The sequence below is a fragment of the Numenius arquata genome, chromosome 8 (genome assembly GCF_964106895.1).
Source record: "Numenius arquata chromosome 8, bNumArq3.hap1.1, whole genome shotgun sequence".
NCBI lineage: Eukaryota > Metazoa > Chordata > Aves > Charadriiformes > Scolopacidae > Numenius > Numenius arquata.
In genome coordinates, this window is record NC_133583.1 from 43,543,661 (window position 1) to 43,563,164 (window position 19,504).

Consider the following 19,504-nt stretch of genomic DNA (forward strand, 5'->3'; position numbering starts at 1 on the left):
TTCAGCTACTGAGTTGATTCTGGCACGCAGACCAGAGATCTTTCGACTCCTGCTGTGTTGGTGATGATAACAGTTTGGTACCTCTGCTGCTCTTTCACTATTCCGGGACATTGAGATCAAGGCTGTAGCAAAGGTCTTGGGTTTGGTATCAGGATTCTGCATCTGTCCAACCTGATGTGAACAAGCTGTGAACCCACATACAGGTTTGGTGGAGACTTTCAAGGTCTCCAGCTAAATTGCAGTAAGACGGTTCCTTGCATCCAGGAGGCAGAGGTGAGAGCAGATAAGCTACCTCCAGGGTCCCCCTCCTCCTCCCACGGCCTCAGGATACCAAGTGCCAGGGTGAGAAGGGTGGGAAAAATCACCTAATAGAAGTGGAAAACTCCCGGAGCATAGGGGAGCAAGAGCAGGTTAAAACAAGGAGACTCTGAAATCTGGGACAAGGACCCCAGGACTGGAAATGAGCAGGGACAGGATGTGTGCACAACTGAGGGAGCTGGAGCTTGGAAGCTACAGTCACACTGTAAAAGGAGCCTCATTGCCACACAACAGCTTTTCTACTAATGGGCTTTGGGGTTTCTCCCCCAGCAAAACTCAGTCAACGCTTGATAAATGAACATTTTTATGATTGCAAAGTCTTGTGGAAATGCCAGCATTTTCAGTGGTGCTTGTGCACACCCATCACTATATGAGCTCTGACTGCAGGACCACAGGCTGCTCTCCATCCAGAGGATACACTCTGGGCTGACCTGCTTTGGGAGGACTCGAGACTGGGTACCAAAGAGGGTGGTTTCTGTATGATCCCTGTCTCATTGGGTGCAAAGGTTGATGGGTATGTGAGTGGGAAAGGCAGGAAACTTTACAGGGTACCACTTCCTTCACATGTGCAGTGGGAAGGTTAAGTAGCAGTCATGCTGCTAATGAGCAGCACCAAGCCATGGAGGCTTCGTACCAGCTGCTGCGATGCAGAGCCTGGTCTTACTCTGCGTTTGGAGGGGCTGCATGGTTTGTTATGGTTGGGTTGGACTTCTGCTCTGTCACAGACCAACTGTGTCGCTGCCGTGGGCAATGTGTGCTCTGTGCCCCCAGCTCTGAAAACTGAGAATATCCCTAACAGCCGAATATGTGACACCCCATTTGTGAGCATTAAGGGAGGACAATAAAACTTGCAGTGAAATGTGGTGGAAACCGTTTCAGAAGACAACAGTTTACCTCTAAGCATACTATGATGGAGGATGCGTATCTTGTGGTGGAAAAATTGTCCAGTTGAAGGATGTCTGTTTTAGGTGTTAGGAGTGAATTATTGCACCAGTTCTGTTAGAACTGGAAAGTTCTGATTAAGAAGTGGTGCAAACACCTACACATATGGTGTTTCTGTGATGGTAGTAACATGGAAGATGATGTGCTGTATCTACCCTGTACTGCAGAAATAACGGATGTCCAGCAGCAATAAATTAGCTAAACGCATGATTAGGGATCTGTAGAACTGAGGGTTTCAGCGAGAATGCTGCTTTCTAGAAGTAAGCATTTCTGAACTAATACCTAAATGTAAAGAGAGAAGTGATTTCTGAGTGCAGTCATGAATTATGCTGTTGTGAACAAGGCGTTATGCCTGGTCTCAACCTCTTTCATTCTTAGAGGCATGCTTTGCATAAACTAACACAGAAGTCATGCCAGTTAAAAAATAAAAGAAATCCTAACGCGCTAAATGACTACCCTCTATGTAGAACCTCATCACATCCTTACATATTGATACAAATATTGTTCTGTTAGTCCATTAGAAATTTGAGGACATTTTCTTATGACTGTGCTTGCAATTGCACCTACATGTGGTTTCGGGAAGCCTAATGTAACAGTCAGATTAAGTGCTTTCTTGCCTATGGCAATTTTACTGGAAATCCTGGTAATGAAGACCTCAGAATAAGCATTTGTGTCAAAAAAGGCATGTTTTCAGTGCTTCCACCCTGGAAAGGGATGAAGTAAGGGTCTGTGTTTCTCTACTGTTATTGATTATTTATTGTAGCTCTCACCAGAGGATAGAGGACTAAGCTATTCTGTCTCAAAATGTCAAACCTTAACCTTTGTGCAAACTTTCTGAAGTTCAGCAAGCTATGTGAAAATGGGCCACTGTGATTGAATAACGTTAGTGTGGAAATAGTTAACTCCCACACAACACTTTATGTCACCATCTGCAACATGGCTTGGCTCTGCAATGGTTTCACAGGTCTGTGATGCTTGTGCCGATTTTGTGGTCGTTCTCCTATTTATAATTACAACTGTACTTAACGAAACATCTGTACAGAGTTAAGTAGTACATAACATTGAGATGTAGAGATGCAGATGCTAAAAACATAATTAGGCTTTTGTGCTGAGGATTTAGTTGTCCAGGCTGACTTAATTACTTTCAGAGGCAGGTTCTCATCCTACCACAGGAGCTTGCTTTCTTTTCTCCCAGGTGGGTTCTTTTGCGTGTGGTTGTGTTAAAACACATTTTGTGACTGTGTGATTCAGATCACTCTGTTACACTGACCTACCCTCCTTATCACCTACTGCTCCACATGCTCTATTGTCCTCTGCCAATTCTACTGTTACAGATTTCAAGCGTCAGAGCTTCTTCCCCACACTCCTTTCTCCTCCTCACTGTGAACACATCTGCTGCTCCCTCCTTATCTACCAAACCTCTGTTGTCATCCTCCTTCTCTTCCCTAAACCTCTGCTGAGGTTTTCTCTCCTCTTATGCTCATGCTGCTGAAGTTTCTATGCAGCACCTGGTGCTGGCACTTCGTTATCCCTCTCTCTGAGTAAGTGCTAGTGAGGGACTGTAAGCTGGCAAGTTCAGCAAAGGCTGTTGGTCCGCTGTCACACACTGTGTGTATCTTGCCTGTTGTGCTGATGCAATTCACTGAATGAAAAATGCCTCAACACTGATGGTCTGGATTTAAAAAAAATAAAATTAAAAGTCCCCCAACAAACCCCCCCAAAAGAAGCATTTTCACCAAGAATACTTAAAATCTTTGCTCATAGTCAACCCCATTTACTACTAGATTCTGTTCTGAGATTCATCAGCAAGCTGGTTTTTGATACACTTAATGTGTCCCCCTCTTATTTTTTTTCTTCCTAATAAAAGGGTTTATTTTTAATAAGTATGCCTGGTAGAAAAAACCTCAAGATTTGCAATCTTACTAATTTGTAAGAACAGCTTCCACTCACGTCCAACCCCTGTGCTTCTATTTCTTCCTTTGTGGTCCCAAATTAACCCAAAACTATGGGTTAGGCTTCCTTGGACCGTCTCTCATATCCTCTTTCATCTTTTACTACTGGAAACATACCGAAATCATTGCTGCTTTCAAACGTACTCCCGTTTGGCAAGACTCTTAAAATTAGTTGGTCTAGTCCATCTAGTGTCACAGGAAAGGACATCCTCCTGGTTTCTTTCTCATATAGCCTAGAATAGCCCACTGTACCAGAGTGGCCACGTTTTCTTCTCCCTGAGATCAGTTTCAAGGTTTCAAGCCCCTGGGCAAAGCCATTGAGTTTATTGTTAGGTGGCTGCAATGAGCAGCGCCGAGCCAAAGGATCTCAAACTCTCCATCCCCGTGGCGCTCCTGTCCCATGCCATCCAAACATCCCCCACGTAGCTCTGTCCCAACCATCTGCTGCCTCTTACATCTGTAGCCTCATCTTGTCTTCTTCAATGGGCAGGAAGGTTATAAATAGAGAAGATAGACAAAGTGGCCCAGATTCATCAAAGACCTCAGCATTCACAATTGAGGCCAGAGCAAATGGCCTGCTTTTAGTCTCTTTTTATTTTAAAGTGTCTGGCCTCAACATACTTCACCATGTTCAAAATCGAGTCTAAGGGTTGCAGTGGGTATATCTACAGATACGACCCAAATCTGATGGTGAATACTTATGAACATCTGACCCAATTCAGCTGTAACATTTCTGTTTGGTTTGGAGCCAAGTTTATAGTATCAGCAACATCAAGGCAAAGCAACTGATACAGAAAAATATGCTCAATGAACTTTTATTTTTCTTTCAGCTCTGGGTTGGGTTAGGCAAAAGGGTAAGGGAGCTATTACAGCATGTATTGCCAGTAGAAAGCAACTATATTTTGAATTTTAAATGCATGTTCTATGAGAAAGTGGTGTTCTTTTGCAAAATGGTGGGATGACAGCTACCAATTTTGGTGAAAGCCACCTTAGTCCCCAGGCCATGAGTGTGGGTACCAGGAGCTCAGAGTCTATTTCTAGCTCTGCATCTGACAAAGCCCACGTGCCTGGATGAGTCACTTTGCTCCCCTTTCACTTTCCTTTTCTGTGAAAAGGGGTTACCTATCTTTGGAAAATGCTTTGAAATTGATGATGAAAGTGCTAATCGATAATCCTCTTAAGAGAGTCCTCAAACGGTAAAGAGCTCACCTCAGTACATGTAAATGTGACATAAGACGACCATTAGCCCAGTCAAAAAAATTAGCAACTAAAAATAAGCATGATCCTGTGTAGTCACTGATCAGTTTGATCCATCTTCAGTGGTGAATTTTTGGTCAAAGTTCTGAAACCAGACAATTTCTTACAACAATTAGTCAAAAGTAGGAATGCATCTCTTCTTTCAGCAATGAAGTCTTCCCTGAGGTTGCATTACGAAAGATAATGGCTTTTGATAGGCAACAGCCTATAGAGATACAGGGGCTATTATTTGGGAATTCATCTACAGCAAGAAATTCTGAACAAAGTGGTTCCTCATCACATTAGTTTTAAAAGTAAATACCGTACTTCTAGAAGGAAAAATATATTTGAGTATTCTCATAGTCTGACCTACAACAAACAATTTGGGAAGACAACTGAAAATGTAAATTTTTGCAACCAAAAAATTATTGGTGTAAAGTGTGTTAAAATGGCTGGATACCAGTTGATCATAATGAGATTTAATCCATCCTAAAATGAATAGTGACCTTAAACTTCTTTTTTTTTTTTTTTTTTCCTTTTCTCTGTGTTTAGAAATGTTGAAGTGAAACACGTTGACAATTTGGACACTTTTTCAAGTTGAGAAATTAATCAAAACCAACCTTTTCCTGCTGAGGTTTCATTTTCAACCAAGTAGGCCTCTTCTGATTAAAGAAGTTGCATAAAAATTCTTAATCATCTCTGCACAGGAGCACTGCTGTAGCTGCTGGGTGATTCATATCTGTTTTAGAGATAAGTTTCATAATAATCTATAGATGCTGTTGTAAGAATCATTATATGAGTATCTTTGTCTGTCCAGCAACAGTCGTGCGGCCCCAGGGCAGTGTCCTCCTCCTTAGAGAGGCCACCTGAGTAACTGGGCGCCAAACCAAGACACCTGTGAGCCCCTTTCAAGGAGTGTGGGGTGAGACGGCCAGTTTACCATCCTGTGCTGAAAAACTGAGCCCTGCAGCAGGTTCCTTGCAGCAGCTCAGTGTGTGGACAGGAGGGTGGGAGGCACCAGGTGGCCCTCAATGGGCAGTGCTGTCCCTTCCCCTTGCGGGGCGCGGAGCCAGCGCGAGGGGTGGGAAGCCCAGGGGTCTCCTGCCCTGGAAACTAACTGTTGGGTGGGATCTTTACAGGGGCGGACAGGGAGAAGGCAGGAGGATGAGTGCTGGCTGCTGGAATTAGCGAAGGGGTGAAGTGTAAAGGAATGGCCAGGCACTGGGATGGGAAGAATAGGAAAGATTTGGAAGAACGAGGGAAAAGACAGGAACAGAGCAGAGAGAGGAAACAGGGTGGGGTGACTGTAACTCTTGTGGCTGTGACACCCCGTTGTGAATTTTTAGTAAAAGGCTTTCAGTAACACTAGGTATACAAAAAACTTGATGAAGTGAGTATTATCTGTGAAATACTGAAGTCAATTATTTTAAAAAGCCTAATATTTTAAAAAGGCTTTTGGAAGTTGTACGTTGCTGGCTGTCAGTCTGTAAGAGCGGATACACTTGGGCTAACCTGCAGGGAACTTCCTTCCTCCATTTGTAAAGGAAATAGGGATGTGAAGATATGTATCTATGCTGTTGTGCTTCCCCCTGCAACACACATGCTTATTAGTACTGGTGACTTTATCAGCTTTGCCTCAGGCATCATCTCTCTTGTATTCAAAGTTATCAGATAGAGATGAACTAAGGAAAAAAAAAAAATACAGGTTTTGACTCAGACACTTAAAATATAAATGATGTAACCCAGAATCCAGCATTACTCTCTGTAAAAGATCTTTACGGAAGATTAGCAGTCAAGTACCAAAACTGTAGGTCAATATTTTACCTTTGAATCACCAGATTTAAAAAAGGATGTTTCGTTCAGTGAAACCTGCACAACAGCACAACTTACAGTTGCATATTGACAGAGAGCCTTCAAGGCAGCTGAGTACGTTTGCAGCTATGCTTTTTTATTTTAACTTTTTTTTTTTAATGCTATGACAAATTTTGGACTGTAGAGATGCATGTTGCGAAGTGTGAAGGGTGCTTGACAGTTTAAGAAACCAGCTAGCTGGTCTCACATATTTTTTTCACATGAAAATGACCCCTTCTACTGCTTCTACATGTCATTCTTTGCAGGACAGTATGACGAGGCCTTTTAGGTAAGTCACAGTGTTACTGCTAAGCCAAATTTAAGTATTTGGCACCTCAGCACTAGAGCACTGTGGACCAAATCTCTTCTCACATCAGCCCCTGCAGTGGGAGGAGGGATGGCTTGCAGATAGGCACTGCGGCTCAAAGAGCTGTGGGTCCTGCTATAGCTTGTCCATCAAGGCCTGGACAAATCACGTCAGTGCCCTGTGCTCAAATAGCCTTCTGTAATGCAGGTACCTGCTGCAGCAAACCGTTAGCTGTGGGCCTGTCTGCTCACGGTGGTAGCTTTGCTCGGCTCCTGTCCAGCTCTGCTGCGCTCTCAGCGAGCAACACATGGGGGCTCTGATGCAGAGAGGCTCTGTGGCACGCATAAACCACACGTTCCCAGTGAAGAGGCCTCACTTACCCTAGTGTGTAACTCAATGAGCACAGGAACACCCGTGCTGCTTTTTGGCAAACAAGGAGACCCATCTTGGTGCCACAGCAATGCTCCAGTTTACCTCCAAGAGAGACGAAACTCATCGTAACAAGAAAACATAAAGTGTTGTTCAAATGAATCTCTCCCTTCTGAGAGCAGTCTCTGCTTATACAGTAAATGAGCATAAAAACTAAAAGCATCAAATGGCATTTGCATTCTTAAGAAACAATGCCTGCACCAAGTTGAAAACATTTCAGATTCATTCTTTGGAAACAATTTGTGTGATTTCTTCTGTTTTTCTTCAAGCGTGATTCTGTTTTTCTTCAGCACTGCTTGCTGCTGGGGTGTGTGGTTTGACACTCAGCTTGTCAGTTTAGTATTTTGAGATTGTGAGTTTTTTGAAGAGGGCACATCTGTGGTTATAGAAGAAAAACAAGAAGCATCAGATGTTCAGTGTACAACAAAGCAGAGCTTGGGAGGATCTTAGAAATGAATACTTAGCAGAGATGACATGTATTTGACCCAGAGCTGTTGAGGGCTAATGTAGGATCTGTAAAATCATTTATTTTCCAAGTTTTCAAATGCCCTCTGCAGAAATTATCTAAATAAGAAAGAAACACTTTAACTACATCTCTAGTTGTGAAATTTTATAAGCAGCCAAGGATCTTAAGCAGCAAAAATATCTACTTTCCTTTTTTTTTTTAAGCCCACAGTTCAGAAAAAAGAATGTATTCAAAAAGCTTTTTAAGTGAGGATTCTCTTAAAAAAATGAGATACTGTGATTCCTAAACAAGTTCTATAATTACCAAGACAACAGTTTGCTCTCATTTGCATTAACAGGAGCTTTGTCATCAGACCTGTAAGAAATAAAACCACTGCCCTTTTGAGAACAGAAGGCAGTGTGGGTACTGCAACTTCACCCTCTGAGATGATTTCCTTAGACTGCTGGGATACTGCAGCAAAAGCCTAGGAGTAGTTAAGGCTGATAGACATTTAACCAGTCTTTGTGCAAGGACTAAAGGCAGACTGCAGAGGGGTGTAGGCTTAGGCACGTTTCTGCGTAGAAGTCAACTGGATGTAAAAGTTGCTCAAAAATCAACAGCCAAAGGGCTTTTACAGCAGTGTCTGCCTTTGTTAAAATACAGCGATTAGTCTAGCTTAACCAACTGTACTGTTATCAAAAGGCCTTAATATTTTCTAATTTAATTTTTAATCTTTCTCTCCCATACCGATATGAATTCACCCTCTCTCTTCTAGCTATGCAGGCAAAATACACCAATACAACTTTGCTGGTGCTGTCTCAGTGAAGTATTTTTTTATGTACCGCATGTGCACTCCTGCTTTGAGACCATGTCTTCGATTTGAAACACCCGGGGTTTTTTTGCACAAAGCCTGCACGTATTCTTAAGTTACCTTCTAACACAAAATTCCTAAGTGCTTTTTTAACACATCAACTGCCAAAGTAACATACCTGTACTTTGAACTACAGCCAGCCTTGCTGAATCAGTACCAGCCACAGATTTGTAGCCATTTATTCGGTTTGTTAAATTAACAAATCAGAAGTATCTGCAAAAGGCTTTCTCCTGACTGGATAGCGCTTGCAATACTGAGATGTTTACGGAAAATGCTGCTCAGTGGCAAATCCTGATTAGGAAACGTTATCATTTTTTTGCATAATAGGTGAGATAGACATGCCTAACATATGGTTGCTATAAAATACCTTAGATGAGTCAGATCTTAGCTGGCAGCTGCAAGCAGGGTTGTTCTGGCTTCTTAGATAATGCTGCCAGTTATTATCTTTTTTGTTACTTAACTACTGTACTGTTAAATTTTATTAACCTATTTTGTAGACACTCCTATTTGAGTAGAACAAAAAGCAAAGATTTATGATGTAAATCCTGATCTAAGTGTTTGCAGCTTATTAAAGCTGTATCCTAAGTCCCTTCAAACTCCCTGTAGCAATGACTAGTTCTAACCAAATTTTAGGATTCTCCAGGAAGCTGCCGCTGTCCCACTATGCGTTCAATTCACTTACGTACCCCATGAAATTCAAGAGGCTAAAAAGTGTCAGAAATGGCATTGATTTGATGTAGCTTGCAATGATGCAGGACGTACCACGGTCAGTAGCCCCACTGGCTTTGTTCTCTGATCTTTGCGTGCAGCTCCTGCTGGTAATCACAGTGGGCAAAAACATACTAAAGACTTTGCCTCTAAAGTATAGGCTACCAAAAGACTTCTAAGGGGGGGAGTTTTCATAGTGGCAAGATGCAACTGCCTTACGATCACCAATGTGTCAGCTCTAGTCTGTTCTTGGAGAAGGGACTCGTTAGGGAGCTGTTGTCTTGGGGTAACTGCAGGATGGCACAGCACCACCAACAAACAGGTGGACACCTGAAGTGTTACAGGGGCCACACTGACTGCATTATTCTGATTGATAAGCCTTCCTAAATCTAGAACTTAAGTCTGCAAAGTCAGAGGGAAGATAAACTTGGCTCACAGATCTCAGAAACACTGGTCAGAAAATTGGTGGCCTTTGTTCCTAGCCTTTCCAACCCTGCCACTTACTGTTAATGCTGCCCCAAATGTGCTGCTGTACTGAAGAGACTATTTTGAGTAGGATGCCCAAAAGGTATCTCACAATATTGACCATTTTCCAGGGCAAGACAAATTTTAAAAGGATTGTGCTTACTGCTCACCTTTCTTCTTGCTAATTATTACTGGTTTTGCCTAGTCTTGTCTATTTTTTCAGAACTCAAGGTTGCCTTGATCCTCACTCTACAGCTGCAAGCAACCAAGAGTGAATGACTAACATCTATCACACATGTCCAGATCAGCCACCGAGGCAACATAGGCTTTCACTTGCTTTTTGAAACCACAGTGCTCGAATGAGAGCTACTTGAAGACATAGGTTTCCAGTTCTCTCTCCCCCCGCCTCACCAAATCCTGTTTAGCACCACAAATGCCACAGTTTGTGTTCTACAGTGCCTTTCAGGCAGCCTATCTCCCAAAGCCTGCAGCTGGTGCAGAGAAATGGTTCTAAAATGAAGAGTCACAAAAAGAAAGCTCAGAAGAGGAAAAGTCTGTAGCAGTATTACTTTCTGTCTTTGCTCATGGAAGGCACACCCACTTCCTCTGACTCTAATCAGAGGACCACTGGCTGTCAGGTGGTAGAGATATGCAGTTGAGAAACAGAGGTCTTTATAGGTCCCTAACCCTGCCCTGTATACCATCTGCTGCTTATGGAAACTTAAGACTTGCCAAAGAGAGGCTGATTCTGTCTTTTCAATATTTAATGCTCACTGGAAATGACAGTTCAGCGTTACCTGCTACTCCAGTGAGATCAAGCTAAACCCCACCCAGATCAAGCTAAACCCCACCCACAGTACTGGATGTTTGTAAGCAATTGCAGAAATAAACAGTAAGTATGGAAAGTTTAGAGGCAAATTGTAGAACTAGAGTGTAAACTCCTGGATGTACTTCCAGCATACTGGCATTATTTCTTTTTTCCTAGAGACTGCCACTCACTTTAATTCTTTTGGTTTAACTTACAGGTTAAGAAAAAATTCTGTGTGAAGTAGTAGCCATGAAAATAACCAAACAATAGGATCAATTTGCTTAGAAACTTCCCACTTTACAGAGGCAAGAACCCATTCAGTTTTGTGCCTCACTTTATTACTAAACAAATTGCTCCAGGGAGAGCCAGTCCACTATGGTCAACGTTCTCAGCTGATTTACCTGCTTTCTTTCTGCCACCAGGGAACAGGGGCAGAGGAATTAACACCACCCACTTCATATACTACACTAAGGTATGATTTGGAAAACCTATATTTAAGAGCATCAGTTCTCTCTGAAGTAAAAGGAGACGGGCAAGTACCTAAGGTTGGATGCCTAAATTTAGAAGGTGTGAATACCGCTTTCCCCTTCTCTCTTCCTTTTTCTTCTGATGTGTTTGTCCTTTTCTCTCTAGTAGTTAAAAATCAACTGAGACTTAATGTCCATCTGAGCTGCTCATCCCCTCCTGCATTTTGTACAGTCCAGTTTCCCTTAGACTAGGGAGAGAAGAGTAGGACATGAAAGTTCAACACCAAGATTCACAGGACCAGTATTTCCTCCCCCAAAACCACAACAGATGCCTCACTTAAACTACTTGCTGAGACTGAATAGTGAAAATACAGGTGAATCTTCTGTGTGTTTTGTGGACACAGTCTTTGAGTCCCCAGATGTATCTCATGTATGTACCATGCTCTTTGTTGCTCCCTGCATCACTCTTTAAAGGCAGGGTAGATGTAACTTCCTAGTCTTGGGTTCAGCCAGCAGCACAGCCATGTCAGTTACGCTGGTCTAGACTTACTAAGGGACACTCTTGTTTTCAGTCTTCAATAAAATAAATCAAGCTCTCTTCAGCTTGTTTTAATGTAGAATTTTGCATTACCATATACAAGCACATGATTTGCAAACTTTAAAAAGATGCAGGGTAACCTGATCCTTTACAGGTTACATTATGACTTGCCCACTTTCCTGAAATAGTAACTATTGAGAGAGAACCCCTCTGAACCCCTTTCTTCCCTCCAAAATCCAAGAAAAATCAGCAAGCTTGCTCAATGGGCACAAAGAATCGAACAGCAGCCATGAAGGGCTCTGCGCTAGGAAATTCAGTATTACAGAGTGCAGTACTTACTTACACTGACAGTATTTACAGGACTGTGAACTGAACTTTCGTGTGAAAATACACACAAAAGCTTTTCCTCCATCCTTTTTGGCCAGCACAAAGACTGCTTTGAATAACTTTGAACAATTTGACTTTCTCTATATATGTGGTTTTATTAACACTGTTCTCTTCCTGAGATTACTTCATTGCATCTATAGAAAGCTTGGTAAGAAATCTGTACCTGCACAGGTACAGGTCACACATTCCTCCTTTGATACTGAGAAGCTGCAACGCCATGAAGCAGGCATTGCTTTAAGCTTGAAACCAAAGTGTTCTTCTCTTCTTTACTATATCCATTACATGCATCAGAAATAAAGAATATAGAAGTCTGGTTTTCTCCCCTACCCCCTGCTATTAAAAGAAACACATCATATCATATTTGCCCTGCTACGGGTCCACTGCCAGACAGACTTTGACGCTTTACACAGTCAAAGGAGTGGACTTCTATGACTTCTTTATAATCCTTACGATCTAAGCAGCTGATGGCTTTAACCAAGCTCACACCCCCTTCATAGTGCTGTTCAGAAGTAGAGGCTTATGTCCCATCTACCCTAAGCCCCACATCCATAATGACCCTACATGCCTGCAGCTCATGACTAAAGTCACTAAAATTGAGCCTATTTGAGATAAGGCTCAAAGACACCGCTGAAACAAGTGTCAACGGTTCTCATCTGCTTCACTAACGTAGGAAGGAAAAGCAGTAAGCACAGCAGCAAGGGTACAAGGAAACTGTCTGCAAACACAACCCAAATGAGAAGGGGAAAAAAAAAAAAGTGAGCTGAGTACTCTCTTAAAGGACATAATTGTGGCAGAAATTAGCTTTAAGCTTGTAAATGAGGTGTAGATTTGAACACATTACAAAACATGCTCATAAGAAAACTACATAAATGAACTTAATTTTTGGTGCTTGAGTTCTGCTCTTTGTACAACCAGTTAAGGCTGGTAGGATGAAAGATTGTTTTGAGATGAGTCTACAGCCCTTCCCCTGCTCAAAAGTAATGGGTATATGTATACTTTCTGCATTTATTTATGTGTGTTTTACTCACATCTGAGGGACATTAAATCATTAACAGTAAGCGAAGAATATCCCTTCAGGGCATTTCCACCCTATTACAGAAGTCCCTTCTGGACTGGTGAAGGTGGTGATAAAGGACCTTGTTCTCTTAGGGCAAGGCAGAGAATGAGAGAGCTCACTACACAGCAGCCAAGGATGAGGTGCAAAAATCCTCGACACTTACTTTTCTGAGCTGCTAAGACAGACAGTAAAAACAGCTACAGTGAACCCTGGTAAAGAGGTCTTTGGGCCTGTGACCTATTCACTCTTATTACAAATCATACGTCTCCTACACAGTAAGTGCTCAAGACCAAGCCTAAAAATAACTAACAAAATCACACCACTAAACTGACAGGAAGTGTGAAAACTTTCCAAATGAGAGCCATCGAAACTGATGAAACACAGTCATATTCCTGGTATGATGTACATTGGTAATGCCTTCTAAGTGTACTCAGTGTAGCAGCATTGTCATGGGGCAGTCGTAACCTTTATGCCTCAAGGTAAACGTCCATGGAACTGAACAAGGGCTTGCTCAGAATCTAGAGTAAAGTGCTAGCTAAAAATAAAAATATATTTTTCTTCCAAAGTCAAAGTCAGAAGCAGATTGATATAAATTCAAGGTTTAAGTTTTTCTCAGCAAACCATACCTATTACTCAGTCTTTTTTAAGTTTGTCTTTTGGTGAGGTCTTGTCCCTTTTTTGCATATTTATCAAGTAAAAAGTTTTCCATAATGCCAAAAAACCAATGTAATTTCTATCCAGATTACATCATGCATTCTTATGAATTTTACATCAGACACTCTCTGATCACAATGGGTATTTTTTTTCCTATTGCATACTTAGAAAAATGCATAGAAAAACTCTGCATTAAAGATCTTCCTCATTCTAAATTGTTGCTTTTACAAGTTATACTGAACATAACTTCCCATTACAAGGACAGGCAGGAAAAGTCAAGCATCACCTAAATAAACTCTACTGCACAATGAAGCTTCCAGGGAAAAGCTGCATGGGCTTCTGTGTGTGGAGGGCAATCAACATATTTATCCTGATTATCATGAAGGAACTACATAGCAATAAACTAATTAAGTGCAGAGTTCCCTTTTGGTGTCCAATTACAGAAACAAGACAAAGGAATAAACTCTGTTTTCAAAATGGAATTGCTCCGTAGCAGCCCTGCTAAGTCTTGCTTCAGCCTTAAGCAGTGCTGGCATTTGCTGCTGACTAAGCACTGTCAGTTACAACTTTCTTCTCAAGTCTCTCAAAGGACAGTGTCCTATGAACTGAGAACTATGCAATAAATCACATTATGGAATCATTAACAATTACTAGTGAATTAGTTTTAAACTGCATTTTGTAACCAGTTAGTGACAGAAGCAAGTCTAAACACATTCAGTATAAACAACACAACTCTTTTAAATCAAATGACTACTGAAAGCCAAAAATTAAGTTTTTAATTATTAAAATACATTTTCAAGTCCAAATCAGTAACAATTAGAGGCTGTTTAAAAATAACTTTGATGTAAGTTCAAAGACCACCCCTTTTCTTAGATGTAGCAAGATAAACAGGCTATAGATTGGACACCATTGTGTACTGTCACCATCATTTTTAGAGCACTGCTCCAGGCATTGGGTCAGCTGGAAAAATGTCAGCAGCAGTGTTCTAAACACTCCAGGCTAATATGCTTTTTTTGTTACCCCTCTCCTCAATTCCTGTAGACAAATTTTGGCTGAAAATTTCCAAAGCAAGAAAAAACAAAAACAATCCAAATTCCTTTCTACTGCTTGTGAATAGACAGGTTTCAGATAATCCACATTTTAACTAGTTTTCAGGCATACCTTGAACAACTGCTATTATAGTTGGCTTCTCCACAGGACTTCAAAATTCTTATTCATAGGAAGGAAATGAAAAAGCAGAAGTGCAGGAAGTACAATTAATACTAAATTTCATTTTTCATTTAAAAAAAGTTCCAACAATTGAAGGTGTTCTTTTGTTCTCTGTGCCACTATTTCAGATAATAGAAGATGTTTAGGTGATCACCTTATTCTGTGGGGAACAAAGGAGCACGATCAGTAATGTTAATACACTAATTAAATACTATAATGCTATATTCATCGAACCAGTTGAATATGATCAGCATAAGTAAAGTTAAAGTGCTTTCAGCCTACCCAGGATGCAAAATATAATCTCAGTATCATGCAAAAAAAATACATGGCTTTTAGCTCAATTTTGTATCACAAAGACTGAACATAACCATTTCAGTTTAATAATAAAAAACCCTGCTGAGACTTAGCCACACAGATTTTTTTTTATAAATTGTAGTAGAACTTGAGTAAAAATTCCTCCCAAAATTGCAGTAAACCAACTATACATTCTCAAAAGATTAAAGTGATAAGTAAGCAGCTGGCATTTACTGTAAGTGAAAAAATGATGACACTCATTTCCATACCATATATATTGCTTTACTTTAAAATGTACTTCACACATTTTCTACTCTGGCTGATACGATCTGTAGTTACTGTACATACTTACAAAATGCTGAAAATTAAAACCATTGTTAACTGGCTTAGTTTTATGGCATACAAAATAGCTTAAAATTAACTGACCATGCAAGTAGGCTGTCCTTTCCAAATATTCTTGTTAAACTTTCCAGATCTTCATTTTTGAAATGCAGTTCTTCCAGCAACGTAGTCAGGAACTGTGTATACACTGGGCTTGTCTGAGTATTCTTGAAAACTGGAGTAGTTTGTGACAATCTGGGGAAAAAAACCCAAAACAAACATATTTGATACAGAAAAGCAACTTTTCAATGTCAGATGTAAAAAAGCAAAGCTTGAGTTCAAACAACTGTACTGAAGAAAGTCAGTTTATAATGTCACACTTGATTCATTACGGTATATAAGATTGCATGTATCATATATAATATGACCTGTACTGAAATATGAATTTTTATTAAGATGTAGTGAAACTAAAAAAAATCTAATTAGAAAAAAATGGGCTAGTAGTTTATATGCCTCTAATCAGTTGTAAAGTGATGTTATATAATGTAGAAAAAATTCAGAATAAAGTGTAAAATGTTATATAATTCTACATAAAAAAGGAATGATATCAGTTACTATTTTCTTGTCAAAAAGCTCCTAAACATTCACACATACAACATTCATGTAGAAGATGTACAGTTCTTTGTATGAGTAAAATATAAGAGCTATAAAATTCTATCTTAAAGTAACCAAGAGGAATATTTTGACTATAAATTATTAACAGGGCTTCTTGACAGAAGTTGTACTTAATTGGTAAGCCACACACTGCCAAACTTCATAAGACACGCAAAAGGGTCACTTGGATGGTTCTCCCCCTGTTCTGTATGCCATAAAACACACGGTATGTCAAAATAGCAAGTGCATTTTGCTTTAAACCGAGAATTCTTCAAACACATAGAAGCCTCTCAGAGAGGCATTTTGGATTATTATTAATTTTACTTGACACACACGGGCATGTGAGACACCAATTAAATTCTCAAACTGAGGCACAATCTGAGTAATCAGAGCAATGTGATTCCTTAGTTTTGACAGTCTTTACATTAAAGCAGTTTAAATTACGCTTCTTACACACCGAACTGTTTAAAAAATAGGCCTTAAGAAAGCCAGACAAAACAAGAACAAAGCTAGTTTTTATATGGGATACTAAACTTCAGTTTTAAAGCTGGTACTACAGCAAAGGTTTGCTATAGTGCAACTATTTTCTGCTTTGGTAACAAAATTAAATGCTCAAGTCTCGAAGTGCCTGCAGTCTTAGAATGCTTCAGAAAAATAAGAGAATGAAAGGGGGGGAGGAAATTATATTTCAGAATTCAGCTCATGAAGTTTAGCTTTAAAACTTAAACAATACCCGGCCTTTCAAAATTTGCTATTTAGCATCAACATTTTCCAGAAATTTTTTTATTTGGGCCTAATTTTCGGAACCAAGTAGATGGAGTTCTTTCTGTTTCCACCGATTTTAAAAATTACAATTTGCATGAGAACAGACAACGGAAATAAACAGGGCATTAGTGCACATCTGCAAAGAGATTGTTATTCGTCCTCTGAAATCACTGGAACTGCAAGGCACGCATCACTGTTACGCTGCATTTAGTTCCAGAATCAACAAGAAAAGCAACAGAAGGCGTAATCTTTGAAGGATTCAAAACCAAACATGCAAAGTGCTGCTAAAATACATAATTTCTGTATGGAGATTAGGGGAAATGTTGGGCTGTTGATTTGCATTTGTGCTTTAATTTTATCTGAATCTAGTCCTTTCACTTACTCATAATTCTAGTGCGAAATATTGCAAAGGTAGTAATAGCTGAGTTTACTTCCTAAGCACAATTTAAAAAAAAAAAAAATCTTTAATGAACAAAATCAAGTATTAAAGCTTATGTTGAATGTTAAGTAACTTCAACAGCAAACATTACTGACAAGATCACTTAACAAGAGCTCATATCGCAGCAACAGCTACTTCATCTTGAATACTGTATTTAGATAAATAGTACTGTTGACACCATATAGGAAAGAGTTATTTTAGAATATGTTTGGGAAACAATATACTTTTAATAAGAAACTCAGGGTAGTCTATAGCTTCCTAAAACCTTCACAGCTCAGAGAGCCTTTACGTGAGTAACAACTGAGAGCGATCATCCTGCAGTCGCTGCTATAAAGACCATCTCCACTTGAAGAAAGCTGCATATAAAATTAAGCAAAAATAGCGATAGAACACAAAGGATCTTCCAAGACACAGTAAACAGAGTCCCTTAATACAAAAATAAATTTACCAAAAAAAAAAGATTAATAAATAGACTTTTAATGAGTTAAATTACTTTCCATTTCTTTTTAGATTCCATTTCAGTATGTACATTTAGTTAAATATTTCAACTATGAAGCACTGACACTTGGTGAGAAGGACTTTAAGAGATGCTCAGAGTAAGGACGTGGTATGAAAAGAAACAGATTTATGCACAAACTCTGCTAAATAAACCCTCCCACCAGAGAGGTATTCACAGTTGCATTTGTGATTTTTGGACTGAGTCCACTAGCTTTTGTAATGTACTTCATGACAGACAAGACTGAGTTGTTTCTTTCCTGGTGAGAGGTATAGCGGTTACTATTTCATCTGGTCAGAGTGCCTCTGCCTGGGGCTGATGATCTGGAGGCTGATTTTTGCATTATGATGCTTTATCAGCAGGGGAGCAGAGGAAGTGCTGATAGAAGATCAGAGTGACCATTTCAGAGCGTTAGTCTGGAGACAAGAGTGGGAGAAAGCCCTGGAGATGCATTATGACTAGTCTTCAGTTCACCCTTCTCAGGATTAAGCAGATTATATATGAAAAGAGACTGGTGGCATGAACAGTCATGACTTCCTGAGTGCTGGTGCCAGGCAGCTCTAACATTGCAAAACACTCTTCACAATGTTGTAGATTTACAGGCATTTTTAGCTGCATGCCTTGGGCTTAAGAGGACATTAATAAGGGCATTACTTTTCAAAAAGAGTATAAAACTTGTGCAGTTTTGAGTAATATTCTAAAACTAAAATCTTTATACTGTTGAAGCTCATACACTAAGCAGTCTATTTTTTATATATATATATTTATTTTTTTTTGGAACAACAGTCTGTGATATTACATAGTTTCATGAGTTACAAACGTTATGCTTTAGCTGTGGATCAATTTTTTTTCCTTACCTGAACTTTGTTTAAAAACTAAGTAAGCTACTAATATCTGATAAGCAAGAGACTAAATCAAAAAGTAATTTCAGAGAGGCATGTGTCAAACATCTATGAATATATACCCAAACACTTTAATCTTGGAAAACTGTCATTTTGGCATTTAAATGATGCTTTAACTTGTCATTTGAAAAGCAATTATCGTCAAGTACTTTTCTACTTTTAAGCGGCCATTGAAACAGAAGCAGAAGCTTTTGTCTGCAAAAGGAGTAAGCACAAGTGAGCAGTAAGCACTGCTCTATGTAACAGTGGTCCAATGTATATTTGAGGTACTCCACAACAGACTATTAAGGGCATGAAATGTTAACGGAATTAAAACATAATTGTATGCAAATAAGCTAGAGCAGTACTTAAAATCAATTATCTTCAAGTCATTGAATGCTGCAACAACCCTATCTCTGAAGAAACTATCAAGACTAATTCAATTTAATAATACGCAGGATTTCAGTTCAAGGATCAAGGAATTGCCTGAAACTCTGCAGCACTTTCAAAAGACATAGGATATAAACAGGAAGTACGATACTTGGGACCACTATAATAACAACTGGCTACTGCAACAATGAAAGAAAAATACAGATTCTGCTTTTCTGTTACTTCTTTCACATGTTGCAACATTAGTGTGGAACAAACTTTTGTGAATAAAGTCAAATAAAAATAAGACAAGCTAAAGGATTAAGTGATTTTAAAATGATCACCTACAGAAGCACCCGAACATAAACGTTACTGTCCAAAATTATACACCTGTGCTTCAAAGGCTTGCCTTCGGCACACCCGTTAAAAGGAAACGTTCATGCTCAGTTCATGGAAAAGCAGTGCAGCATATATCCGACTTGATGAAACAGTGTCGTTTCCTGCACACCCACTTACACCATATGGTAAACAGGTCTTTGTGAAGTTTAAAAAGTGTTAAAAATGTCAAACTATATCTGATTGATAAAATTCGTATTTGCTGGCTATTCCACATATGTTACAAAAAAAAAATTGAAATTAAT

At 39.7% G+C, this 19,504-nt stretch overlaps 1 protein-coding gene across 2 annotated transcripts in view; it reads right to left on the reverse strand.

Moving 5' to 3' along the window:
* Window positions 1-6,377: 6,377 nt before the first annotated feature.
* The window catches only part of RPAP2 (RNA polymerase II associated protein 2), a 49,126-nt gene continuing 35,999 nt past the window's right edge, over window positions 6,378-19,504 (reverse strand). The window contains exons 12-14 of one of the 2 annotated variants that reach the window (XR_012463338.1): window positions 15,365-15,514; window positions 14,597-14,804; window positions 6,378-7,411 (exon numbers count right to left, since the gene is read on the reverse strand). Coding sequence is in view for 1 of the 2 variants with exons in the window: in XM_074152721.1 (XP_074008822.1) it covers window position 14,804; window positions 15,365-15,514 (151 nt within the window). In the remaining variant the exon portion in view is untranslated. Of the gene's footprint in view, window positions 7,412-13,509; window positions 14,805-15,364; window positions 15,515-19,504 lie in introns of those variants that run through there. The other variant, XM_074152721.1, reaches the window with a different exon arrangement.